This window comes from Dendrobates tinctorius, unplaced genomic scaffold, assembly GCF_039654945.1.
Source record: "Dendrobates tinctorius isolate UK_male_01 unplaced genomic scaffold, ASM3965494v1 ptg000205l, whole genome shotgun sequence".
Lineage (NCBI taxonomy): Eukaryota > Metazoa > Chordata > Amphibia > Anura > Dendrobatidae > Dendrobates > Dendrobates tinctorius.
The window spans coordinates 12,821,879-12,848,270 of NW_027361872.1; the positions used below are offsets into that span (position 1 = coordinate 12,821,879).

General features: G+C 44.7%; 1 protein-coding gene across 6 annotated transcripts in view; it reads left to right on the forward strand.

The window, feature by feature from the left end:
- The window catches only part of EHBP1 (EH domain binding protein 1), a 492,549-nt gene that overhangs the window by 69,385 nt on the left and 396,772 nt on the right, over positions 1-26,392 (forward strand). For all 6 annotated transcript variants that reach the window (XM_073554042.1, XM_073554045.1, XM_073554043.1 and 3 more), the window contains exon 3: positions 5,699-5,756. In XM_073554042.1, the coding sequence (XP_073410143.1) occupies positions 5,699-5,756 (58 nt within the window). The remainder of the gene's footprint in view (positions 1-5,698; positions 5,757-26,392) is intronic.

Sequence of the window (26,392 nt, forward strand, 5' to 3'; positions counted from 1 at the left end):
AGTTCATCCATATTTTCAGCTTGCACAGGCGGCCTGTAGTAAATGCCTACAATGGTGTCCTTTCCATTGTTCTGTCCTTGTATTCTTACCCAAACAGTTTCCACAGAACTCCCAGTCACTGAAGCTTCAATCTCTGTGCAGATATACGCGTTTCTAACATACAATGCGACACCTCCTCCTCGTTTATCAAGTCTGTTTCTTGCAAATAAGTTGTATCCTTCTAGTCTTGTATTCCAATCATGTATATCGTCCCACCAAGTTTCAGTGATTCCAATGACATCATATTTCTTTTCCTGTGTTAGTAGTTCCAATTCTCCTTGTTTGTTGCCCATGCTTTGTGCATTAGTATAGAAACATTTTAGTTTGTGATTGGTTTCTCTTTCTCCAATATTTTTATTAATTAGATTCTTTTGTCTTTGTTCTTCCTTTCCACTTGTAATACCAGAGTTCTCAATAGCATTTGTCAGGTGTATGGCTTTTTCTGGTCTTGTGCTTCCCTTCCCATGTTCTAGTTTAAAGCTCTCCTTACAAGTGTAGCAAGGCGACTTCCAAATACATGTTTTCCAGTCTTCGTAAGGTGCACTCCATCTCTAGCAAGTAGTCCATCGTAAAGGTAATTCACTCCGTGATCCATAAATCCAAATCGTTGCTGACGTGTTTATTTCTGTTAGTGTTGATGATTATGGCTTTCAGCCAATGAAAACCCCAAAGTCATTATCTCAGTAAGTTAGAATACTTTATAACATCAGCATGAAAAATGATTTTAAAATCCAAAATGTTGGCCTACTGAAATGTATGTTCAGTAAATGCACTCAATACTTGGTCGGGACTCCTTTAGCATCAATTACTGCATCAATGCGGCATGGCATGGAGGCGATCAGCCTGTGGCACTGCTGAGGTGTTATGGAAGACAAAGTTGCTTTGATAGCAGCCTTCAGCTCATCTGCATTGTTGGGTCTGGTGTCTCTCATCTTCCTCTTGACATTACCTCATAGATTCTCTATGGGGTTAAGGTCAGGCGAGTTTGCTGGCCAATCAAGCACAGTGATACTGTTGTTTTTAAACCAGGAATTGGCATTTTTGGCAGTGTGGACAGGTGCCAAGTCCTGCTGGAGAATGAAATTTCCATCTCCTAAAAGCTTGTCAGCAAAGGGAAGCATGAAGTGCTCTAAAATTTCCTGGTAGACGGCTGTGCTGACTTTGGTCTTGACAAAACACAGTGGACCTACACCAGCAGGTGACATGGATCTCCAAACCATCACTGATTGTGGAAACTTCACACTAGACCTTGGAAATGAAGGTCCCAGAGTCTGGAGGAAGAGTGGAGAGACCCCAATCCAAGCTGCTTGAGGTCTAGTGTAAAGTTTCCACAATCGCTGATGGTTTGGGGAGATATGTCATCTGCTGGTGTAGGTCCACTGTGTTTTATAAAGACCAAAGTCTTTATATAAATTTATATAAAATTTTAGAGCACTTTATGCTTCCCTCTGCCGACAAGCATTTTGGAGATGGAAATTTCATTCTCCAACATGACTTGGCACCCGTCCACACTGCCAAATGTACCAATACCTGGAAGATGAGAAACACCAGACCACACAATGCAGACAAGCTGAAGGCTGCTATCAAAGCAACCAGGGCTTCCATAACACCTCAGCAGTGCCACAGGTTGATCGCCTCCAAGCCACGCCGTATTAATGCAGTAATTGATGTCAAAGGTGCCCCGATCAAGTATTGAGTGCATTTACTGAACATACATTTCAGTAGGCCAACATTTTGGATTTTAAAATAATTTTTCAAGCTGGTGTTATCAAGTACCGTATATACTCGACTATAAGCCGACCCGAGTATAAGCCGAGGCACCTAATTTTGCCACAGAAAACTGGGTAAGCTTATTGACTCGAGTATAAGCCAGGTATGCATTGTCCCCTCATCCCTGTCCTGGTGTGTGTGGTTACCTCTGCTGTATGCATGGCTCCTCCATCCTCCCCCTGCTTTATGCATGGTTCCTCCATCCTCCCCCTGCTGTATGCATGGTTCCTCCATCCTCCCCCTGCTGTATGCATGGTTCCTCCATCCTCCCCCTGCTGTATGCATGGCTCCTCCATCCTCCCCCTGCTGTATGCATGGCTCCCCCGTCCTCCCTCTGTATGCATGGCTCGCCATCCTCCCCCGTGTATGCATGGATCCTCCGTCCTCCCCATCATACTCACCCCCTCCCGGCGCGGTCTCTGCACTTCCCTGCTTCTCCGATGATCTCTGGCGCCAGCAGCGTCTTCCTGTGTTCAGCGGTCACGTGGTACAGCTCATTAAAGTAATGAATATTCACTCCACGACTATGGGAGTGGAGTCGCGTGCATATTCATTTCTTTAATGAGTGGTACCACGTGACCGCTGAACACAGGAAGACGCTGCTGGTGCCGGAGATCATCGTAGAAGCAGGGTAGTGCAGAGACCGTGCCAGGAGGGGGTGGGTATGATGTGACAGTCGCTGACTCCTGCTGCTCCCCCACTGACCCCCTGGGACAATGACTTGAGTATAAGCCGAGAGGAACACTTTCAGCCTAAATTCATGGGCTGAAAATCTCGGCTTATACTCGAGTATATACGGTATTCTGTAATTTACTGAGATAATGACTTTTGAGTTTGCCATAATCATCAACATTAACAGAAATAAACACTTGAAATAGATCACTCTGTAATGACACTATATAATATGAGATTCACTTTTTGTATTGAAGAACTGAAATAAATTAATTTTTTGATGATATTCTAATTTTGTGAGATGCACCTGTATATACAGTGGAGATTTAGTAGCCCCAAAACTAGTGGTGTGGTTCCTTTAGCTATTGGGACCCTCACTGATTAAAGCAATGAAGAATCCGTGATGCAAAGAGTCTTGTTGATAATACCGCTGTGTGTGTTAAAAATGTAAATGGGGTCTCTGTACTACAGTAAAAATTGTCCGAAAATGCTAAAAAGTAGTATCTGTCTTCGGAGCAATTAGCCATTGAAGAACTGAAGTAAATGAACTTTTTGATGATATTCTAATTTTGTGAGATGCACCTGTGTATACAAGCTTGGCTTGGCTTCACAGACATGCCCATGTTGAAACCGCCTTTGTCAGCTCTAGGTATTAAAAGTTAATTACCGTACTCAGAATGATCTGAGACCTCGCGCAAGTGCGGTAAATCAAGACATACCGGCTTTAGCTTTCTTTCTGCAGCGCACGTGCTGCCAGCCCGGAGAGCTGCTTTTACCTCCGAATGTGCAAACGGCCACAGACATGTTTAGGAGCTAAATCTTAGCTGTTTGAAGACATACATGCTGGTGGTTCTGTGACATTGAAAAAGAATTCCTTTCACTATAAATAACGCGTTAAACTCATATCCTGGGAGTAATTTCTTGCATTCCCCATGGAATAAAAATACCAGAGCATCATTTCATTAAAGGGATTTTCTTATCTATGTAAATTATTAAAATTGTGCTTGTAAGGACAGACAACTGTGCAATTTACCTTTTATTAAAAATGTTCTCCATTCTCAAGGATGGGGCAATTTTTTTTTAAGGTTTCTGTTCATTGCCTAGCTTACCGGCCACCTCTGCAATCTAACCCAGTTGGTCAGTCTCCTAAGGCTATGTTCATACGTTGCATTTTTGCTGAGTTTTTTTATGCCTGCTTTTTACAGCACCAGTTAAGGCTATGAGATTTCAGAAATCTCATCATACACATTGTTTTTTTTTTTTCCAGACTGATTTGGAAAACTGCTGAGTTTTTGCAGCATTTTTTCACCCATAGAATGCAAAGGGTAAGTGCAAAAACGCAGCAAAAAAACAGGTATCGGGTTTTGCGGCTTTATTTGGTGCAAAAACCGAAGGAAGTTGCATTGTGTTTTTTTTTTTTTTTGGGGGGGGGGGGAGGGGGGCACTATACTTTATCAGTTTGCACAAGAGACAACAAATATGCAGTAAAACCTGCTTTTTGTAAGCAGCTTCTATACTGCCAAGAGAGCAGGTTTTGCCTGCAGAAAAAAATGCAGCAAAAACGCAAGGTGTGAGCATAGCCTAAAGTTGCAAGTCTCCTCCTGCTGCTCTGAAACTGGCCAGGTTACTTGATGTGTCCAGCTTCAATGTCCCTGCACTCAGGAACTCATCCATGCCACTGTTCCGAACTGTGAATCATCAGGCGTGCACTGACCCCTGGCAAACAGGAAGCCGGCAGGCAGGAGAGTGGTTTGTTCCTGGAGAAAGATGATGATAAAAACCGTTTTTGGCTTTGTTCACACGTTGTGTATTTGATGCGTATTTGCCTCATTTTTTATGCTCGTAAATAGTCCAAAAATGCAATGGAATACTTATGCAAGGTAATTCAGTGACAATCCTGAAGTGTTCAGTAAATTTCAGTCCGTAGTTGCAGCATGTTTTAGTTTTTGCAGCATGTCAATTCTTTGTGCGTATTTGCCTGCGTTTTTGACCCATTGACTGGACATGAAAAACGCATAAAAAAACACACTTATTTTCCCATGCGTTTTTTTGCCAAAAGATGCAGAAACATTGCAGACATTTCTGCAAGCAAATACGTGACGTGCTCACATAACCTTAGGCAGCAAAACCATCTTTTTGTAAGCAACTTCTTTACTGTCAAAAGAGCAGGTTTTGCCCGTAGGGAAAAAAAACACAGCAAAAACACAGTGTGTGAACATAGTCTTAAATTCTACTTTGTGCTGGTAGTCTTCCTGGAAAAGTATGCATAATTTGACATCTAGACTTTACCATTTCAATTGTCAGTAGGCCATCAATATTGATTGGGTCAGGCAATACGGGTATCACCCGCTGGTCAAAAAGTATATGCTCATTTCCGGGAAAAGTAACAGAGGAATGTGGTGTTCCATAATCCATAATTTTTTTAGCGGAAGTATAAATATATGCTAAAACTGACATGTATGGAGACCTGACGTGTCCCTTTATTCAAAATATGGTGGTCTGTGGGTACAGTGTAATTTTTGTACTGTATGAGTCTGAGTTCTCATGATGGAATTGTAATTATAGTCATTATTATTAGCAGTGTCTGGTGGTTCACAGCAAAAATTACTATATCCTACTATTTTATTGGGTATACTGAAACTGAGATGAAACGTAAACTATTTGGTCATGGAGATGTTGGAATTTCAACATTTTTTGATAGTGTTCCCAGCAGCTATATGGATGTGTTCCTCTGAATCTATGATCCCGATTCATCAATACTCGTGTTGATCGGCTTGCTGGAGTCAGAGGTGCCTGATCAATTAAGAAACACGCCTCTTAATAAATAGGGCGTTTCTTAAAAGTGGCATGAGCCTCCGTACACCACACCAAAAATCTTACTCTAGTCAGAGACTGGAGTAAGATTTTGCCATAACGAATGCAGCAACTCGTTATGAATTAGGCGAGCAGGTATCGTCCTGCCCCTGCCTCACCCATTTTGGCAGAGCTGGCCAAAATGCCAAAAGTCACACAATTTTTGCACAACTCCTTGTTGTACTTACGGTAAATTTTGTAACGTTTCAAAGTCTTTTACTCCAGATTTCTGGCTGTAACAGTTTGATGAATTGGGGCCTATATGGTTGTGTGACAGCAGCTTTAATTGATTTTTTTTTTTTTATTGTTAATTTTTATTTGAGAATCTAAATAAATAACAATAATGTTTTCTGTGTTAATACAGGCAGCCAGACAAATTGGTTGTGGTGTGGACCAGAAGAAGTCGAAGGAAATCTTCCAAGGTGAGAAGATATTTTTGTGCTAAAATCAATGTGTTGTCCTTAATAATTGTGAGTTAAAGGGGTACTATCATAAAATCAGTCATGGATCAGTGGCTTAAATTCCAAAATAAAGTTGTCAACTGCAGTCAATTTCCAAAAGTGCTTGCTGCTCCCGATGTTGACCTTATAAAGGCTGTATGTCGGAGGCTTTTGCCCAGTTAGTTCTCCTTGGATATGTCCTGCAGTTCTTTCATGAAAGGTCACACATCCTCAGTAGATTCATGTTTTTCTTACCTTTCGGTGAACTGGCGCATGCGTGATTACACTGTCGTCATGATTGCCAACCGTCCAGAAATTCCAGGACAGTCCGTAAAAATAGGGAGCTTTTTTACCCTGTCCATAAAATTTTTTAAAGGGAACCTGTCACCAGGTTTTTCCCAACATTCTAGAATGCCGTCTATATATTCCCTATACGCTCTCCAGAAAACAAAAAAGAGCTTTCATTATAGTTGCTTATGGAGAGGTCCAGTCCATGGGCGTCACTGTTCTTGATGCGGCGTCTCCTCTCTTCTTGCACCTCTTTCTGCCTTGCCGAGGGCAGAGCAAAGTACTGTTAAGCTCACATGCGGGGAACAGACAATGAGCACCGGCTTATGCATGCGCGCTACAGTACTTTGCTTTGCCCTCGGCAGGGTAGAGAAGTGCGCCTGCGCGGGTACGCTATGCCGAGGACACTGTGTGGATGACATATGGACATGTCATCGACACAAAAGCAAGAAGAGAGGAGGCGATAGAATCAGAATTATGGGCGATAGACATGGATCTCTTATAATTGTAATGATTTATGATGGTTTTCCCATGTGTCTATAAAAATATTGTCTGTCTGTATCTTTTCTGGACAACTTAACAAAAAATCAAACAGTCAAGTTGGCAGCCATCACTGCACAGGGTGGGCATGGGCGCCATGTGCCCACTCCTGTAAAAGAAGTAACAACTTCTCCTCTGACTCCACCGCAGTGTGATGGATGCAGCCGAACAGGCGCAGAAGTAACAGCCATTCATCCACCAATGGTTTTTCTCACTAAAATCATGAATATTTCTGCCCATATTTGTTATACTGGACACCGCCAATCTATACATACAAGCTGGGCTATCTGTACTGCCTGAAAGAGGAACTGTCCTTGTTGACAAGAGCAACCAATCAGAGCTCAGTTTTTGTTTTTTTAAACAGCTCTGGTGAAATGAAAGCTGTGCTGTGATTTGGTTGTTAAGGGCAACAAAGAGCTAGGAGAGAACACAGGAAATATATCTATGTACAGAATTGCAAGATGGAGGGTAAAAGACTTTTACACCGGGTGGCGGGGACAGTTCAGAATTAGTTATTGATATAATATTAAAAACTATTATTATGTAAAGTGCTGTGGAATATATTGACGCTATAGAAATAAAATTACTGTATTTCTCGGACTATAAGACGGACTTTTTTCCTCTGAAAATGTGGAGGAAAATGGGGGGTGCGTATTATAGTCCTGATGTACCGCCTCTGGCTGTGGTGGGGAGGTGGAGGAGCAGTTTCGGCAGAGCATCGGGTCACAGAGGCAGTAGCCGGCGGCTCTGACTAACTCCTGTTTTTCGCTGCTAAAGAGAAATGAATATTCACTGCATTTCATGCCCATGGGTGTGGAAAGCAATGAATTTTCATTTCTTTTTGGCATCCTGTTATAAGATTGACCCCATCCCGTTCCTGATATGATTGGTCCCATCCTTATTCTGGTGTGATTGGCCCCATCCCGTTCCTGGTATGCATGGCCCCATCAGAAAAGATTAAAAAAAAAAAAACAGTACACTTATCTTCCTCTACTCCCTCGCAGTGTCCTGCTCCGTTGTCAGCAGCTGCCGGAATACTCACTGGGACTGTTCATCGCAGAGAGCAGTGAGGATTCATTGCTCTTCAGTGTCAGCCACCGACTTCCTGCTGCTGCCGGCAGTCACGTATGCCGATATTTAAGAGAAATGAATATTCAGAATATTCATTTCTCTTAAGTATCAGCACACATGACCTCCAGCAGCAGCAGGAAGCCGGTGACTGACACTGCACGCTACTGAAGAGCAACGAATGCTCACTGCTCTCTGCGATGAACTGTCCTGGTGAGTATTCTGGCAGCTGTGCTCTGCTTATAAGCATTAAGCAGCTGCTGGCAACAGAGCAGAATGCTGCGAGGGACCAGAGGAAGGTAAGTGTAATGTTTTTTTTTTGTTTTTTTTCTGATAGGGCCTTACATGCCAGGATGGGGGTGGGGCCAATCATACCAGGATAAGGATGGGACTATGCATACCAGGATGGGGGTGGGGCCAATCATACCAGGATAAGGATGGGACTATGCTTACCAGGACTGGGATGGGGCCAATCATACTAGGATAAGGATGGGACCATGCATACCAGGACCAGGATGGGGCTAATCATACCAGGATAAGGATGGGACCATGCATACCAGGACCGGATGGGACCAATCTTACTAGGATAAGGATGGGCCCATGCATGCCAGGAATGGGATGGGGCTAATCATACCAGGATAAGGATGGGACCATGCATACCAGGACCGGATGGGACCAATCTTACTAGGATAAGGATGGGACCATGCATGCCAGGAATGGGATGGGGCTAATCCTACCAGGATAAGGATGGGACCATGCATACCAGGACTGGGATGTGGCCAGTCATACCAAGATAAGGAAAAAATAATAGATTCCGAGATAACTCCATTAATTCTCGGTGGTCTTGTTAATAACCTCCTCTATCAGCCAGTGCCGAGAGCGGCTACAATAATCGTCTTTCTATGGAGGACCCGGAACAATTCTACATTACACGGACAGCACATTGATTTGTGTTATACATGCTCCATTTCACCTGCAGAGGTGCTGTAGGGAAATTGAACACTTACCAACAGGTTCTCATACCGATTATCCCCGATGGTGAGGGATCTGAGCAGTGTGACATCTGGAATCGGCCTTTTGATTGGAAGACCTGTACTTTGATCCATTTCCGGTGCAAAATCTGCTTTGTCTAACCATGAGCTTTTACTTTATTGTATTAAATATCCGGTCTTTTTTCATCACCTGAGATCAGGCAGCCGTATGTTAAATCGGGCCTGTCAGGTCGACTAATTGTTGACGACATTGGCTCTGTGTGCTTGTCAGCTTCGCAGATAAGTAGCTGTCTTCTGTTGCATGAACTATTGTGGTCCATAAAACTTGCTACTTTGCCACAATTGGTCCAAATTGATAGCCCACGGACCAAAAAAATAATGTTGCCTGAACATGCCCTTAGGGATGGACACCTAGGAGGCATGATACTACCATACAGGAAGTGCCAGTAAGGGTAGCTAGGCTTATTGGGATGGTCTGATGCTTTGCCAACCATTGGTGTTGGTGAGACTCCTTACAGTGTATAAATTAATAAATTCTGACCACCCGGGGGACATTCAGGAGTCCCATACACATTAAATGGTTAGCCAATCCCGCCGAAATCAGTGGGTTAGGCCAATTTTCTCTTCTAAAATAGGTATTAAGCCTAAAGGTTTCTATAGTGTGCAGTGTGCATAACCATGCAAATAGATATGTTTCTCCCTGTAACCTATGAAGTGACTTCAACTTTTTTCTGGGGTCAAAATTGCTAAAGCTTTTCTTTAATACACATAATCTGATACAGTTAGGTCCAGAAATATTTGAACAGTGACACAAGTTTTGTCATTTTAGCTGTTTACCAAAACATATTAAACCCCTTCACGACCTAGGCGTTTTCCATTTTTGCTTTTCCATTTTTTGCTCCCCTACTTCCCAGAGTCATAACTTTTTTATTTTTCCATCAATACGGCCATGTGAGGGCTTGTTTAATTTTCAATGACACTATAAGTCTATGTGCCCATGTTAGTGTTTTTAAACGCTCAGGAAACTGATCCCCTTTTCAGAAAACGCACGTCTTTTTGCTGCGCGTTTCTTGCGCGTTTTTTACACAAAAGACGCGCGTTTTTGGTGCATTTTTTGACGCGCATTTTCTGGGAGCATTGGGGAAGGCTAAAAACGCTCAGCAATGCGGAAATTAATGAGCATGCTGCGTTTTTAGCCACAAAAAAAAGCATGCATTGGCACAAAAAAACAAAATGCATGCAAATTAATTTTGAAGCTTCTTTTAAGCGTTCGCGTCAGGCTGTGTGCCCACGTTGCATTTTTGTAAGCGTTTCTGCAGCGTTTGAGCCGGATCAGACGCTGCCGAAACGCTTAAAAGAAGCTTTCAATTAAATTTAATGCATTTTGGCCTTTTTGTGCCAATGCATGCGTTTTTTCCGCTCAGAAAATGCTTAGCGGCTAAAAACGCAGCATGCTCATTATTTTCCGCATAGCTGAGCGTTTTTAGCCATTTCCAATGTTCCCAGAAACCGCACGGAAAAAAGTATCAAAAACACACTTTTTTTTGCTGCAAAAATCGTACGGAAATAAAACGCGCGGTTTCTGGGAAGGAGTCCGGTTTTCTAAGCGTTTAAAAAAGCTAACGTGGGCACATAGCCTCAATTTTTACCATGCAAAAAAGTCCAATTCCACAATTGTTTTTTGCTTTGTTTTTTTGATCATGTTCACTAGATGCTAAAACTGACCTACCATTATGATTCTTCAGCTCATTACGAGTTCACAGATACCAAACACATGCACAGTGGCTTGCTAAACTATTCCGCCCTCTTGGCTTTTTGCCTGTTTTATTACAATCTGTGTTTAAATATATTTGCTATTCAATTTTTGAGTCCTGTATCAGCACTAAATAGTTTAAGTTGGTGAGAAAAATATAGGCAAAAATTAAATTTGTGGTGTCAACTGAAAATGGCATGTGCATATGTATTCACCCCTTTTACGATGAAGCCCCTGAAAATTTCTTGTGCAAGTAATTACTTTCATAAGTGACATGCTTACTGAAAGGAAGTCCATCTGTGTGGAATCTAAGTGTGACATAATCTGTCTACACTTTAGCTTTTCTTAATGGCCATAGAGGCTGAAACATCATTAAGCAAGAGGCACCACTAACCAAACAACACCATGAAAACCAAGGAGATCTTAAAAGAAGTCAGGGGACAAAGTTTTTAAGAAGTACAAGTCAAGGTATACTGTGGGTATAGAAAGTATTCAGACCCCTTTACATTTTTCACTCTTTGCTTCATTGCAGCCATTTGGTAATTTCAAAAAAGTTCATTTTGTTCTCATTAATGTACACTCTGCACCCGATCTTGACTGAAAAAACAGAGATGTAGAAATTTTTGCAAATTTATTAAAAAAGAAAAACTGAAATATCACATGGTCATAAGTATTCAGAGCCTTTGCTCAGACACTCATTTAAGTCACATGCTGCCCATTTCCTTGTGATCCTCCTTGAGATGGTTCTACTCCTTCATTGGAGTCCAGCTGTGTTTAATTAAACTGATAGGACTTGATTTGGAAAGGCGCACACCTGTCTGTGTAAGACATCACAGCTCACAGTGCATGTCAGACCTGGCCGTCCAGCCAAACTGAGCAATCGTGATAGAACTTTGGTGAGAGAGGTAAAGACGAACCCCAAGATCACTGTGGCTGAGCTCCACCGATGCCATAGGGAGATGGGAGAAAGTTCCATAAAGTCAACTATCACTGTAGAGTGGCCTGACGGAAGCCTCTCCTTAGTGCCAGACATATGAAAGTTCACATAGATTTTGCTAAAAAACACATGAAGGACTCCCAGACTATGAGAAATAAGATTCTCTGGTCTGAGACGAAGATAGAACTTTTTGGTGATAATTCTAAGCGATGTGTGTGTCAAACCAGGCATTGCTCATCACCTACCCGTTACAATTCCAACATTGAAACGTGGTGGCAGCATCATGCTGTGGGGATGTTTTTCAGCTGCAGGGACAGGACGACTGGTTACAATTGAAGGAAACCTAAATGCGGCCAAATACAGAGATATCCTGGCCGAAAACCTCTTCCAGAGCGCTCTGGACCTCAGACTTGGCCAAAGGTTCAACTTCCAACAAGACAATGACCCTAAGCACACAGCTAAAATAACAAAAGAGTGGCTTCAGAATTACTCCGTGACCATTCTTGACTGGCCCAGCCAGAGCCCTGACATAAACCCAATTAAGCATCCCTGGAGAGACCTAAAAATTGCTGTTCACCATCCAACCTGACGGAACTGGAGAGGATCCACAAGGAAGAATGGTAGAGGATCCCCAAATCCAGGTGTGAAAAACTTGTTGCATAATTCCCAAGAAGACTCATGGCTGTGCTAGTTCAAAAGGGTGCTTCTAGTCAATACTGAGCAAAGGGTCTGAATACTTATGACCATGTGGTATTTCAGTTTTTCTTTTTTTATAAATTTGCAACAAATTCTACATTTCTGTTTTTTTTTCAGTCAAGATGGGGTGGGGTGCAGAGTGTACATTAATGAGAAAAAAATGAACTTTTTTAAATTTACCAAATGGCTGCAATGAAGCAGAGTGAAAAATGTAAAGGAATCTGAATACTTTCTGTACCCCCTGTAATATCTGAATCTGATGATCCCCCAGAGAACTATAAAATCCATCATCATCAAATGGAAAGACCATGGTACCACACCAAATCTGCTAAGAAAGGGTGCCCACCAAAACTTTCTGCCCAGATAAGGATGGCATTAAGCACAGAGACCAAAAGTAACCCTGAAGGAAATGCAGAGTAACCAAGCAGAGACTTGAGTATCTGTCCAGGCGACCACAATAAGCTGTACACTCCATAAATTAGCCTTTTTGGAAGAGAGGGCAGAAAAAGCTTTTACTTGCATACAAAAATGGTAAGGATCGTTTTGAATTTGCCAAAAGACATGTAGGAGATTCTCCAAATGTATGGAGGAAGGTGCTTGAGTCCAAAATTGAACTTTTTTGGCACCAAGGCAAAAGTCTACAGTCATATGTTAAAGTTTGGGCACCCCTATTAATGTTAACCTTTTTTCTTTATAACAATTTTGTCTGGCGCCAAACCAACACAGCTCATCACCCCAAGAACACCATTCCCACAGCGAAACATGATGGTGGCAGCATGATGCTTTGGGGATGTTTTTTGGCAGCACGGACAGGAAAAATGGTCCGAGTCGACGGAAAGATGGATGGTGCGAAATGCAGGGATGTTCTTGCTCAAAACCTGTTTCAGTGATTTGAGACTGGAATGGTGGTTCACCTTCCAACAAGACAGTGACCCAAAGCATACTACTAAAGCAACACTCGAGTGGCTTAAGGGGAAACATGTAAATGTTTTGGAGTGGCTTAATCAAAGCCCAGACCTTAATCCACTTAAGAATCTATGGTCAGACTTGAAGATTGCTGTTCACCAGAGGAAACCATCGAACTTAAAAGAGCTGGGGTACTTTTGCCTTCAGGAATGGGAAAAATCCCAGTGGCAAGATGTGAAAAGCTCAGAGACTTTTCCAAAGAAACTTGTAGCTGTATTTGCCACAGAAGGAGGTTCTACAAAGTACTTTTGTTGCTTCACAAAAAAGAAAAACAAATATTTCACAGTTGTATCCATGTTCTTTACATGAACTAATGCAAACTCTCAAAAAAACAGTCAAATTCCTGGTTGTGAGGTAGCAAACCACGAAAAATGCTAAGGGGGTGTTAGGGACGGCGGAACGCACTAAATAATTTTTTTTTTTCCATAAATGTGTTTATTAATCTTTTCAAAATAAGGTACAACAATCCAGAAAGATGATATACATATGAATACATCAGAATATACAGACAGGTAAGATACAAGATCGTGAGGGACAAAACAAGCTTGTAATCCTAGATATCTCAAATCAGACACGTCATGTCTAGTGTTGAGCATTCCGATACCGCAAGTATCGGGTATCGGCCGATACTTGCTGTATCGGAATTCCGATACCGACTTCCGATATTTTTTCAATATCGGAAGTCGGCATCGGAATCGGAAGTTCAAAGTTGATTGACAGCCTGACGTCATCATGATGCGCGGTGTGTGCGCATCATGATGCGCCGTCATTTCGGGCCTGCCGGGGGGCTGTGCCGGCCTGCCGGGGGGCTGTGTGGACTGCCCGGGGTCTGTACCGGCCTGCCGGGGGGCTGTGCCGGCCTGCCGGTGATCTGTGCACCCTGTGGGGGTCTGTACCGGCCTGCCGGGGGGCTGTGCCGGCCTGCCGGGGGGCTGTGCATCCTGTGGGGGTCTGTACCGGCCTGCCGGGGGGCTGTGCCGGCCTGCCGGGGGGCTGTGCTGATGTCCGGGGGTCTGTGCAAGCATCGTCCGATGGGACTACAAGTCCCATCTGGCGATGCCTGCTACCATGACAGTGATTGACACATTAGCCAATGATGGGACAGTAGTAGTCCCATCATCCGGCTAATGTGTTAAATGTTAAAAAAAAAAAAAAAAAAACACTACATACATACTACATGCATGCTACATACATGCTACATACATGCTACATACATACTACATACATACTACATACATACCACATATATACTACATACATACTACATACATACTACATACATACTACATACATACTACATACATACTACATATATACTACATATATACTACATGCATGCTACATACATACTACATGCTACATACATACTACATACATACTACATGCATGCTACATACATACTACATGCTACATACATACTACATATATACTACATGCATGCTACATACATACTACATACATACTACATGCATGCTACATACATACTACATGCTACATACATACTACATATATACTACATGCATGCTACATACATACTACATGCTACATACATACTGCATACATACTACATACATACTACATGCATGCTACATGCATGCTACATACATACTACATGCTACATACATACTACATATATACTACATGCATGCTACATACATGCTACATACATACTACATATATACTACATACATACTACATACATACCACATATATACTACATACATACTACATACATAACACATATATACTACATACATACTACATACATACTACATACATACTACATATATACTACATGCATGCTACATACATACTACATGCTACATACATACTACATACATACTACATGCATGCTACATACATACTACATGCTACATACATACTACATATATACTACATGCATGCTACATACATACTACATGCTACATACATACTACATATATACTACATGCATGCTACATACATACTACATGCTACATACATACTACATATATACTACATACATACTACATACATACTACATATATACTACATGCATGCTACATACATACTACATGCTACATACATACTACATACATACTACATGCATGCTACATACATACTACATGCTACATACATACTACATACATACTACATGCATGCTACATACATACTACATGCTACATACATACTACATATATACTACATGCAAGCTACATACATACTACATGCTACATACATACTACATATATACTACATACATACTACATACATACCACATATATACTACATGCATGCTACATACATACTACATGCTACATACATACTACATACATACTACATGCATGCTACATACATACTACATGCTACATACATACTACATACATACTACATGCATGCTACATACATACTACATGCTACATACATACTACATATATACTACATACATACTACATACATACTACATACATACTACATGCATGCTACATACATACTACATGCTACATACATACTACATACATACTACATGCATGCTACATACATGCTACATACATACTACATATATACTACATGCATGCTACATACATACTACATATATACTACATGCATGCTACATACATACTACATGCTACATACATACTACATATATACTACATGCATGCTACATACATACTACATGCTACATACATACTACATATATACTACATACATACTACATACATACTACATATATACTACATGCATGCTACATACATACTACATGCTACATACATACTACATACATACTACATGCATGCTACATACATACTACATGCTACATACATACTACATACATACTACATGCATGCTACATACATACTACATGCTACATACATACTACATATATACTACATACATACTACATACATACTACATACATACTACATGCATGCTACATACATACTACATGCTACATACATACTACATACATACTACATGCATGCTACATACATGCTACATACATACTACATATATACTACATGCATGCTACATATATACTACATATATACTACATACATACTACATACATACTACATGCATGCTACATACATACTACATGCTACATACATACTACATATATACTACATGCATGCTACATACATACTACATGCTACATACATACTACATATATACTACATACATACTACATGCATGTTACATACATACTACATGCTACATACATACTACATGCATGCTACATACATGCTACATACATACTACATATATACTACATGCATGCTACATACATACTGCATGCTACATGCATGCTACATACATACTACATACATACTACATGCTACATATATACCACATATATACTACATACATACTACATACAATACATTCATACAATACATACATAGACATACAGTACATATAACATAGAGTAACATACTTACCAATACTTGTCACATTGTTCCCCGAAGCCATTGTCTTTTACGGAATAAATATTAACATAACAAACCACAAAAATACTCACCCACGATCCGAAGCAGTCCACGAGTGTGTCCCACGACGATCTTGGGTAGAGAACTGCAGCATCAGCTGTTGCTGCCGTTCTCTACGGGCTGCAGGAATCCAATGACGGAAGGTAGGTATCCTTCCGCACTGTATTCCTCCGCCACTTAAAGTGAGACTAGGGACTTTTTTTTTTTTTAAGTGGCGGAGGAATACAGTGCGGAAGGATACCTACCTTCCGTCATTGGATTCCTGCAGCCCGTAGAGAACGGCAGCAACAGCTGATGCTGCAGTTCTCTACCCAAGATCGTCGTGGGACACACTCGTGGACTGCTTCGGATCGTGGGTGAGTATTTTTGTGGTTTGTTATGTTAATATTTATTCCGTAAAAGACAATGGCTTCGGGGAACAATGTGACAAGTATTGGTAAGTATGTTACTCTATGTTATATGTACTGTATGTCTATGTATGTATTGTATGAATGTATTGTATGTAGTATGTATGTAGTATATATGTGGTATGTATGTAGCATGTAGTATGTATGTAGTATGTATGTAGTATGTATGTAGTATATATGTAGTATGTATGTAGCATGTAATTTTTTTTTTTTTTTTTTTACATTCAACACATTAGCCGGATGATGGGACTACTACTGTCCCATCATTGGCTAATGTGTCAATCACTGTCATGGTAGCAGGCATCGCTCGATGGGACTTGTAGTCCCATCGGACGATGCCTGCACAGACCCCCGAAGCCTGCACAGCCCCCCGGCAGGCCGGCACAGCCCCCCGGAGCCTGCACAGCCCCCCGGCAGGCCGGCACAGCCCCCCGGCAGGCCGGCACAGCCCACCGGAGCCTGCACAGCCCCCCCGGCAGGCCGGCACAGCCCCCGGCAGGCCGGCACAGACCACCGGAGCCTGCACAGACCCCCTGGCAGGCCGGCACAGCCCCCCGAAAGGCCCGTACAGACCCCAGAGAGGCTGTACAAGGGAAAAACAGGATTTTTCTTATTCCGATACCGGAAGTCCCATAGACTTGAATGGGACTTCCGGTATCGGAATCGGCGATACCGATACTTTTTTTAAAGATCGGCCGATCCATTCCGATCCGATACTTTGAAGTATCGGACGGTATCGCTCAACTCTAGTCATGTCCATTCACATTTTAGTAACCTTTGGACTAATCATTCTGAGATTGTGTAGGAAAAAGGCAGATATAGAGAAATAAAGTCAAGAAGAGGGAAAGAGAATAGAGAAAGTGGGTAAGAAATGGGGGAAGGGGAGGAGAAAATAAACCAACCTCGGTCCCAGCTACCCTACGAAAACTATGGAAACTCAGTTAACCAGCCCGGAAACTCCAAACTCTCCTTGAATGACTCCCAGAGGAACCTCATTTGTCCCCGCTCGGTCACAGATTCATCATCTTGAGCCATCAGCGACTCCATTCGGTTCACTCTATCCATCTCGGACACCCACTCCACCGCAGACAGAACCCTTGTCACTCTCCAATACCGGGGAATAATTGTTCTGGCCGCTATTAAGCAGAACCTCATAATTCCTTTCTTTATGGTTGTTATAGACCCAGGAATCAATGAAAGGAGAGCTATTTGAGGGGATGGCTCACAGCGAACGCCCGTCATCAAGTGAAAGGCTCCAAAAACAGCTTCCCAAAATGGACGTGGAAGACTGCAAGACCACCATATATGAAGCCTAGACCCCTCCTCATTGTCACCTCTCCAGCATAAGTTTGAAATTGCAGGATTTATTTTATGGAGGAGCACAGGACACCTATACCAACGCGTTAATATTTTATAATTTTTCTCTTGTGATCTGCAAGATATAGAGGTCCTGTGGGTAAGGGTAAAGATCTTCAGTTCAGACGGTCTGCCTCATAGAGGGTGATCCGCAGATCTCTCTCCCAAGCTGTAATAAAGCTGGGGGTGTCAATTGATAACATTTCCAGAATCAAATTGTAAAGCAAGGAGACTGTGTGGGTAGGACCCTCCGCGGCCAGCATCAAGGACTCAAATCGGGTCGATGTGTTAAATATCCGAAAGGAAGTCCTTCAACTGAGCGAATTCAAGCCAAGATAGCGATTTGCTATGGCAGGTGTCCCGCAACCCCCCCACAGTGGAGAGCCCAGAGAGACTGTCCGCCACCTGGCCCAGTCTCACCCGATCGATAGATCTCCAGCATAGAAACACAGGCCTGTCCACTGCTGGAGGGAAAGCAATGTTGTCAAAGAGGGGGCCCAATCTACTCGGAATTTTACAAAGTCTCAGTCTCCCCCGATTTCTATCCCAAAATCTCAACACTATCTGCATAAGAGGTGGAAAGTCCGAGATCGGGGGACTAAAATTGGCACCACACCATGGTATCCAGTATAGAGAGCAAGGAGAGAGGAGTTTTTCTAAAATCACCCACTGTTTATGTAAGTCGCTGTATCTCCAGTCAACTATTCTAGTCAGGAGAATGGCATGATAATATCTTTTGAAGCTAGGAAGACCTGTGTCTTGGGTCTGGTCAAAACCGAGAGCCTAATTCGGGGTCTACGAGCTCCCCAGACAAAACTATTAATAGTAGATTGTAACCAATTAAAGAAATAGTCAGGAATTGCTATTGGGACTGTTTGAAAAAGATAAAGAAAGCGGGGGAGAATGTCCATTTTGATGACGTTTATACGACCAAACCATGAGAGCTGAGATCTATTGTATTTTTTATGATACAATAGAGTTTTGTGTAAAAGTGGGACATAGTTTAGGGAAAAAAGATCCACTTCGTTTCTGGGGTTCCAAACTCCCAAGTATTTTATAGCTTTATATTTCCATTTAAAAGGGAATGAAGCCCGGAGTCTGGACCAGGTCATCAGGGAGAGATATATTAAGGGCCTCTGTCTTTGAATAATTAACTTTAAAGTTAGATACTTCTCCAAACCGTTGGAACTCTCTCATCAGCACTGGGAAGGCAATGGTCGGGTTAGTGATATAGATCAATAGGTCATCTGCACAGATAGACAATTTAACATGATTCCGACCAACCTGAAGGCCCTTGATATCAGGAGCATTCCTCAGTGCGATTGCAAGTTGCTCCATTGCAATAATATAAAGTAAGGGTGAAAGAGGGCACCCCTGACGTGTGCCATTAGCTATTTGTAAGGGGGATGACAAAGTACCATTAACTCTAAGTCGGGCCGTGGGGCCTTGATATAGTGCCAAAATCCTACCCTGCATGTCAGGTCCCAAACCAAGCTGTGTCAAGGCAGATCTCATAAAGGTCCATCCTAGACGATCAAAAGCCTTTTCCGCATCAATGAACAATAGACATGCTGGAATTTTATGTTTACGCATATGGGAGGCAAGGAGCAATGTTTTCACAGTATTATCTCTAGCCTCCCTGCGTTGTACAAAACCAGCCTGATCCGTGTGAATGGAGCCAGGGAGTAGGATGGCTTAGTCTTTTTGCAATTGCTTTGGCGAATACTTTTACATCAACATTAATTAGGGAGGCCGATAATTAGCGCATAATAAGGGGTCCTTTCCTGGCTTGGGAATAACGACAATCGTGGCAGCTAAAGTTTGGGGGGGGCAAAAGGGCAATTCTCAGAGATATAGTTGAAGAGTTTCGTCATAAATGGAATTAAATTTTATGCAAATATCTTATAAAAGTTAGCCGGGAATCCATCCGGACCGGGGCTTTTGCCATTTGCCAGAGACCTGACTGTATCCAGTATCTCCTGTTCCGAGAACGGGGTCTCAAGGGCCATTACGTCCTCAGATGGAAGAGGAGGAATCGGAGTGCTATTTACATAGTTATCCACTCTTTCCTGGAAGTCGGACACAGCCATGTCTGCCAAAGGTCCTCTAAGGTTGTAAAGGGAGTTGTAATAACCCCTAAATGAGTCTGCAATCTCCAAGGGGGAGTGGAGGGATTTACCTGACCCAGACTTAATGGTAGGTATATAGGTAGTAGGAATTCGTGGGTGTAAAAATCGTGCTAAGGCCCTACCAGGCTTGTCAGAGTATTCGTATAGGTATCTGCGGAAGCGGTCTCTCTGTCTTGCTGTTACTGTATCTAGCAATAAGCTTAAGTCGGTTCTAGCTTTCAACAGGTCAGTCATGACTTGTGGATTTTGTGACCTTTTGTGTTCCAACTCTAAAGCTTGGATGTGCGTCAACAAATTGGGAATGGCAGATACCCTTTCTCTCTTTAATCATGCCCCCTGTTGGATGAATACTCCCCTTATAACTCCTTTTAAGGCCTCCCACTGATATGACAAAGCTGTGGGGTCATCTTTGTGAATATTGAAAAAAAACGCACTAAATAATAGAAAGTGTGTTTGCCGCCCGGGGTCCACCGTGCAGAGGTGTTTCACTGCTGCTATGTAATGGCAGATGCACAATATGGCGGTATTGTGCACGCGGCTTGAACGTCACCCGGTGTGCGCTGGGCGGACTCTGTTAATTCAGAGACGCCTAGGCGTTGACTCAAATGCTGAGCCTATTGAACTCACAGGTCTCAGCGGAATGCACGCACAGTATATGATCACAGGACTCGGACCCAAGACACAGGGTCAGCGTCCTTCTAGACCTATCGTGCGTACGGCGTCGCAACCGCGGTCGCCAATAAGTACTGCTGATTGCAGCGCGGCGACAGACACTGCTGCAAGACGACAGTGCCTGGCAGCAGGCACACTGTTGGACGCTAGTACCGTGGATTATATGCACCGTGGCCTGTAGCTTGCCACTGACTGGCGCTGACTCTATCACTAGTTCCCTATCCACACACGTAATATCAGAGGGAGGGGAATCTTAATGAGTCATTTGCAAGTCCATGCATCCGTCATCCTTCACACAGGTAGCAACTAGAGTCTATACTAGCGCATGGCCGAGCGGCCATGCGAACCTTTTATAGCCGGGACCTTCCGGAAGCTTCCAGATCCCTGAGATGGACCAATCAGATCTGGAGAAGGACCTGTGCATGTGACTCCCGATCTCCAATGGGAGATCGTCTCGTGAGCATGCTCAGTGGAGTATGGAAGGACTTGGCCTCTTGAGTGGCTTGCTGCTGATCAGCCTGCGTTGCTATTGCTGGCCCAGAGGTGGCAGCAACAGCCAGACCCACAGAGCTGGTCTGAGCAGAACGTCGGGAACGAGGGGGCTGCTGAGCAAGCTCCTCTGCGGTCGATGGAGAATGGGAGACCGCTGAATGTGAGGCTCTGGATTCCTGCTGTGCTGCTGCAGGAACCCAACGCCTAACGGGGTGAATAGGTTTGAATCAAACCAGCTGTCAAGTGCCGGAAAAGATGCGGGTTCAGGTCGTGAAGGGGTTAAGATAGTGATGTAATTAAAATGTGCTGAAAGTGCAGGCGCTCTGCTTTAATTTGAGAGTATTTACATTCTAATTGAAGTAAGGGTTTAGGAATTGCAGCTCTTTAATATGTAGCTGCCTCTTTTTAAAGGGGCCAAAAAGTAATTGGACCATTATCTCAAAAGCTACTTAATAAGCTGCATGGGCTAGTCCATCGTTAGTTCATAATCAGTTGAGCAAATAAAAGGTCGGTAGCTGATTCCAGGTGTGGAATTTGCATTTACAAGCTGTTGCGGTGAACCCACAACTTGCTGCAAAGGAGCTCTCATTGGAAGAGAAACAGACCATCATTAGGCTGATGAAAAAAAGGAGAAATCCATCAGAGTGATGGCATAAATGTTATGAGTGTCCAAATCAACAATTTGGTACATTCTGCAAAAAGATTACACTGGTGAGTTTGGGCACTCAAAAAGGCCTGGACCTCCATGAAAGATACCGCATATACTCGATTATAAGCCGACCCGAATATAAGCCGAGGCCCCTAATTTTTGCCACGGAAAACTGGGTAAGCTTATTGACCCGAGTATAAGCCGGGTATGCATTGTCCCCTCATCCCTGTCCTGCTCTGTGTGGCTCCCCCGTCCCATCCTTCTATGTATGGCTAAGCTCCCTGTGCTCCCCCCGTCCTCCTCCGTGCTCCCCTCGTCCTCCTCCGTGCTCCCCCCGTCCTCTTCAGAGTGTCCCCCCGTCCTCTTCAGAGTGTCCTCCCGTCCTCTTCAGAGTGTCCTCCCGTCCTCTTCAGAGTGTCCTCCCGTCCTCTTCAGAGTGTCCTCCCGTCCTCTTCAGAGTGTCCTCCCGTCCTCTTCAGAGTGTCCTCCCGTCCTCTTCAGAGTGTCCTCCCGTCCTCTTCAGAGTGTCCTCCCGTCCTCTTCAGAGTGTCCTCCCGTCCTCTTCAGAGTGTCCTCCCGTCCTCTTCAGAGTGTCCTCCCGTCCTCTTCAGAGTGTCCTCCCGTCCTCTTCAGAGTGTCCTCCCGTCCTCTTCAGAGTGTCCCCCCATCCTCTTCAGAGTGTCCCCCCCCGTCCTCTTCAGAGTCCCGTCCCCCCCCGTCCTCTTCAGAGTCCCGTCCCCCCCCGTCCTCTTCAGAGTCCCGTCCCCCCCCGTCCTCTTCAGAGTCCCGTCCCCCCCCGTCCTCTTCAGAGTCCCGTCCCCCCCCGTCCTCTTCAGAGTCCCGTCCCCCCCGTCCTCTTCAGAGTCCCGTCCCCCCCGTCCTCTTCAGAGTCCCGTCCCCCCCGTCCTCTTCAGAGTCCCGTCCCCCCCGTCCTCTTCAGAGTCCCGTCCCCCCCGTCCTCTTCAGAGTCCCGTCCCCCCCGTCCTCTTCAGAGTCCCGTCCCCCCCGTCCTCTTCAGAGTCCCGTCCCCCCCGTCCTCTTCAGAGTCCCGTCCCCCCCGTCCTCTTCAGAGTCCCGTCCCCCCCGTCCTCTTCAGAGTCCCGTCCCCCCCGTCCTCTTCAGAGTCCCGTCCCCCCCGTCCTCTTCAGAGTCCCGTCCCCCCCGTCCTCTTCAGAGTCCCGTCCCCCCCGTCCTCTTCAGAGTCCCGTCCCCCCCGTCCTCTTCAGAGTCCCGTCCCCCCCGTCCTCTTCAGAGTCCCGTCCCCCCCGTCCTCTTCAGAGTCCCGTCCCCCCCGTCCTCTTCAGAGTCCCGTCCCCCCCGTCCTCTTCAGAGTCCCGTCCCCCCCGTCCTCTTCAGAGTCCCGTCCCCCCCGTCCTCTTCAGAGTCCCGTCCCCCCCGTCCTCTTCAGAGTCCCGTCCCCCCCGTCCTCTTCAGAGTCCCGTCCCCCCCGTCCTCTTCAGAGTCCCGTCCCCCCCGTCCTCTTCAGAGTCCCGTCCCCCCCGTCCTCTTCAGAGTCCCGTCCCCCCCGTCCTCTTCAGAGTCCCGTCCCCCCCGTCCTCTTCAGAGTCCCGTCCCCCCCGTCCTCTTCAGAGTCCCGTCCCCCCCGTCCTCTTCAGAGTCCCGTCCCCCCCGTCCTCTTCAGAGTCCCCCCGTTTGAGCTCATTTTCTGCTCCACCAGCTGGGAGTTCTCCTTCCGTTCTCCCTCTGGTGGTGACAGGACGTGGTGAGGTTAGTTTAATTGGTAATGGTCTGCCACCTGACGAGGAGGATAATGATTGGATCTCTGGAGTATCAGACTGGATATAAGACAGCTGACGCCCTATCCTGTTGCTGGTGATTCAGTCTGCTTCTCAGGTCTTGGACTTCAGCTCTGCTCCATTCTTCTCAAGTCAAGTTTGTTTTTTGCTAATGTTCACACTTGCTCTTGTTGGTCAGCTCAGTTTGTGTGGTCAGCCAGCCCGGCTGGGCTGTGCAGAATCTCCACTCTTATCTGTATTTGCCAATTTGCCTTTTATTAGATTGGCCTCTTTTTTGCTCTGTCTCAGAATATTTCAGAGTGCTGATATAGTGGGAGAAGTCTAGTGACTTCATGGTTAATTTTATCAGAAGTGTTGGACATTATTTTGGGTAGGTTTTTTGGCAGAATGCAGACAGTATCTTTCCTTTCCTGTCCTTTCAAGTTAGTTTGGCCCCATCGTTTGCTCAGCCTATTTTTCTGCCTTTGTGTTTTCATCTTGTTTCACCGTCAGTACATGTGGGGGGCTGTCTTTCCTTTGGGGTCTGCTCTGGGGGAGTTAGTTTTCCCTTTTCTTACTTTAGGCTTATTTAGTTCTCTGGTTGTGACGAGGCGTCCAGGACCATCGTAGGCACGCTCCACAACTGCTGCTAGTTGTGTGTTAAGATCAGGGGATCTGCAGTCTGCATAGTTACCAACCTCTCTGGTTTTCTGAGACTTAGCGTGTGTTGTTTTTCTCCTCGGTGACCCATTCATAACAGCCCCTGTCCTCCTCAGTGCACCCCCGTCCTCCTCTGTGCTCTCCCTCGTCCTCCTCTGTGCTCTCCCCCGTCCTCCTCTGTGCTCTCCCCCATCCTCCTCTGTGCTCTCCCCCGTCCTCCTCTGTGCTCTCCCCCGTCCTCCTCTGTGCTCTCCCCCGTCCTCCTCTGTGCTCTCCCCCGTCCTCCTCTGTGCTCTCCCCCGTCCTCCTCTGTGCGCTCCCCCGTCCTCCTCTGTGCGCTCCCCCGTCCTCCTCTGTGCGCTCCCCCGTCCTCCTCTGTGCTCTCCCCCGTCCTCCTCTGTGCTCTCCCCCATCCTCCCCTCTCCTCCTCCATCATACTCGCCTTCCTGTGCCATCGCTGAACCTCCTTGCATCCTCCGTTGTCCCAGGGCTGGCAGCTTCTTCCTGTGTTGAGCGGTCACATGGTACCGCTCATTAAGGTAATGAATATGGACGCCACGCCTATGGGAGTGGAGTTGTGTCGTCCATATTCATTAACTTAATGAGCGGTACCATGTGACCGCTCAACACAGGAAGAAGCTGCCAGCCCTGGGACAACGGAGGATGCAGGGACGTTCAGCGATGGCACAGGAGGGGGTGGTGAGTATGATGTCCCAGCCACCTGCTCCTGCCGCCACTCCCCCTCCTCTGCTGGTTTCTGCACAATGACTCGTGCATAAGCTGAGGGGGCATTTTCCGCACAAAAAAATGCTGACAATCTCGGCTTATACACGAGTATATACGGTAAGTGGTGAATGATCGCAAAATCCTTTCCATGTTGAAGAAAAACCCCTTTACAACATCCACCCATGTGAAGAACACTCTCCAGGAAGTAGGAGTTTCAGTATCTAAGTCTGCTATAAAGAGAAGACTTCATGAGCGCAAAGAAAAAGTGGTAACCACAAGGCACAAACAATCAGCCTTAAAGGGATCCTGTCAGCAGGAACGACCATGCTAAACTAAAGGTACGAGCAGAATGGTTCTGTCATACTGATTTTATACATGCCTTTAGTGTAAAAATCTGCAGCCTGGTTTTCGTTAAATCAACATGGATACATTTCAGTTTCCTCAGTTCTTTATGCTTCAGGGCGGGAACCTGGGTAGGGTCTTCAGCTCAGAGGGCTCAGCCACGGTTGCTCCGCTGCCTTTGTTGTACTCATTATCTTTGAAATTTAAATTTTGGGTTGGCGCCGTTCTAGCTGTGGGTGGAGCTTTTGCAGAATCGGCTGTTGGTGGTCTTCATGAAAATGGCACCAGTGCACTCGCAGATCGACTTTCGACAATCTTCAGGAAAATGGCGCCTGGAGCCGGCGCATGCACAAAATTAGATTTCAGCTCATCATTGACGACCTCCACCTCTATTTTCCAGAAAACCTCCGGAGGTCAATCTGTGTATGCACCAGCTCCATTTTCATGAAGACTACCACCAGCCTAATCTGCGAGAGTGCTGCCCACAACTTGGACGTTGCCCACGTTGTGCTGCCCACAACTTGGATGTTGCCAGGCCAAACTTTTAATTGCGAAGATAATGAATACAACAGAGGCAGCGCAGGGGCTGTATCTGAGCTAAAGACCCTATTCACAGTCCCGCCTACAAATCCTTCCCCGAAGCACGAAGAGATGAGGAAACCGAAATTTATCATGTTTTAATGAAAGAAAAAGCTGCAGAGTTTTACACTAAGGGTATGTATTAAATCAGTATGACTGCGCT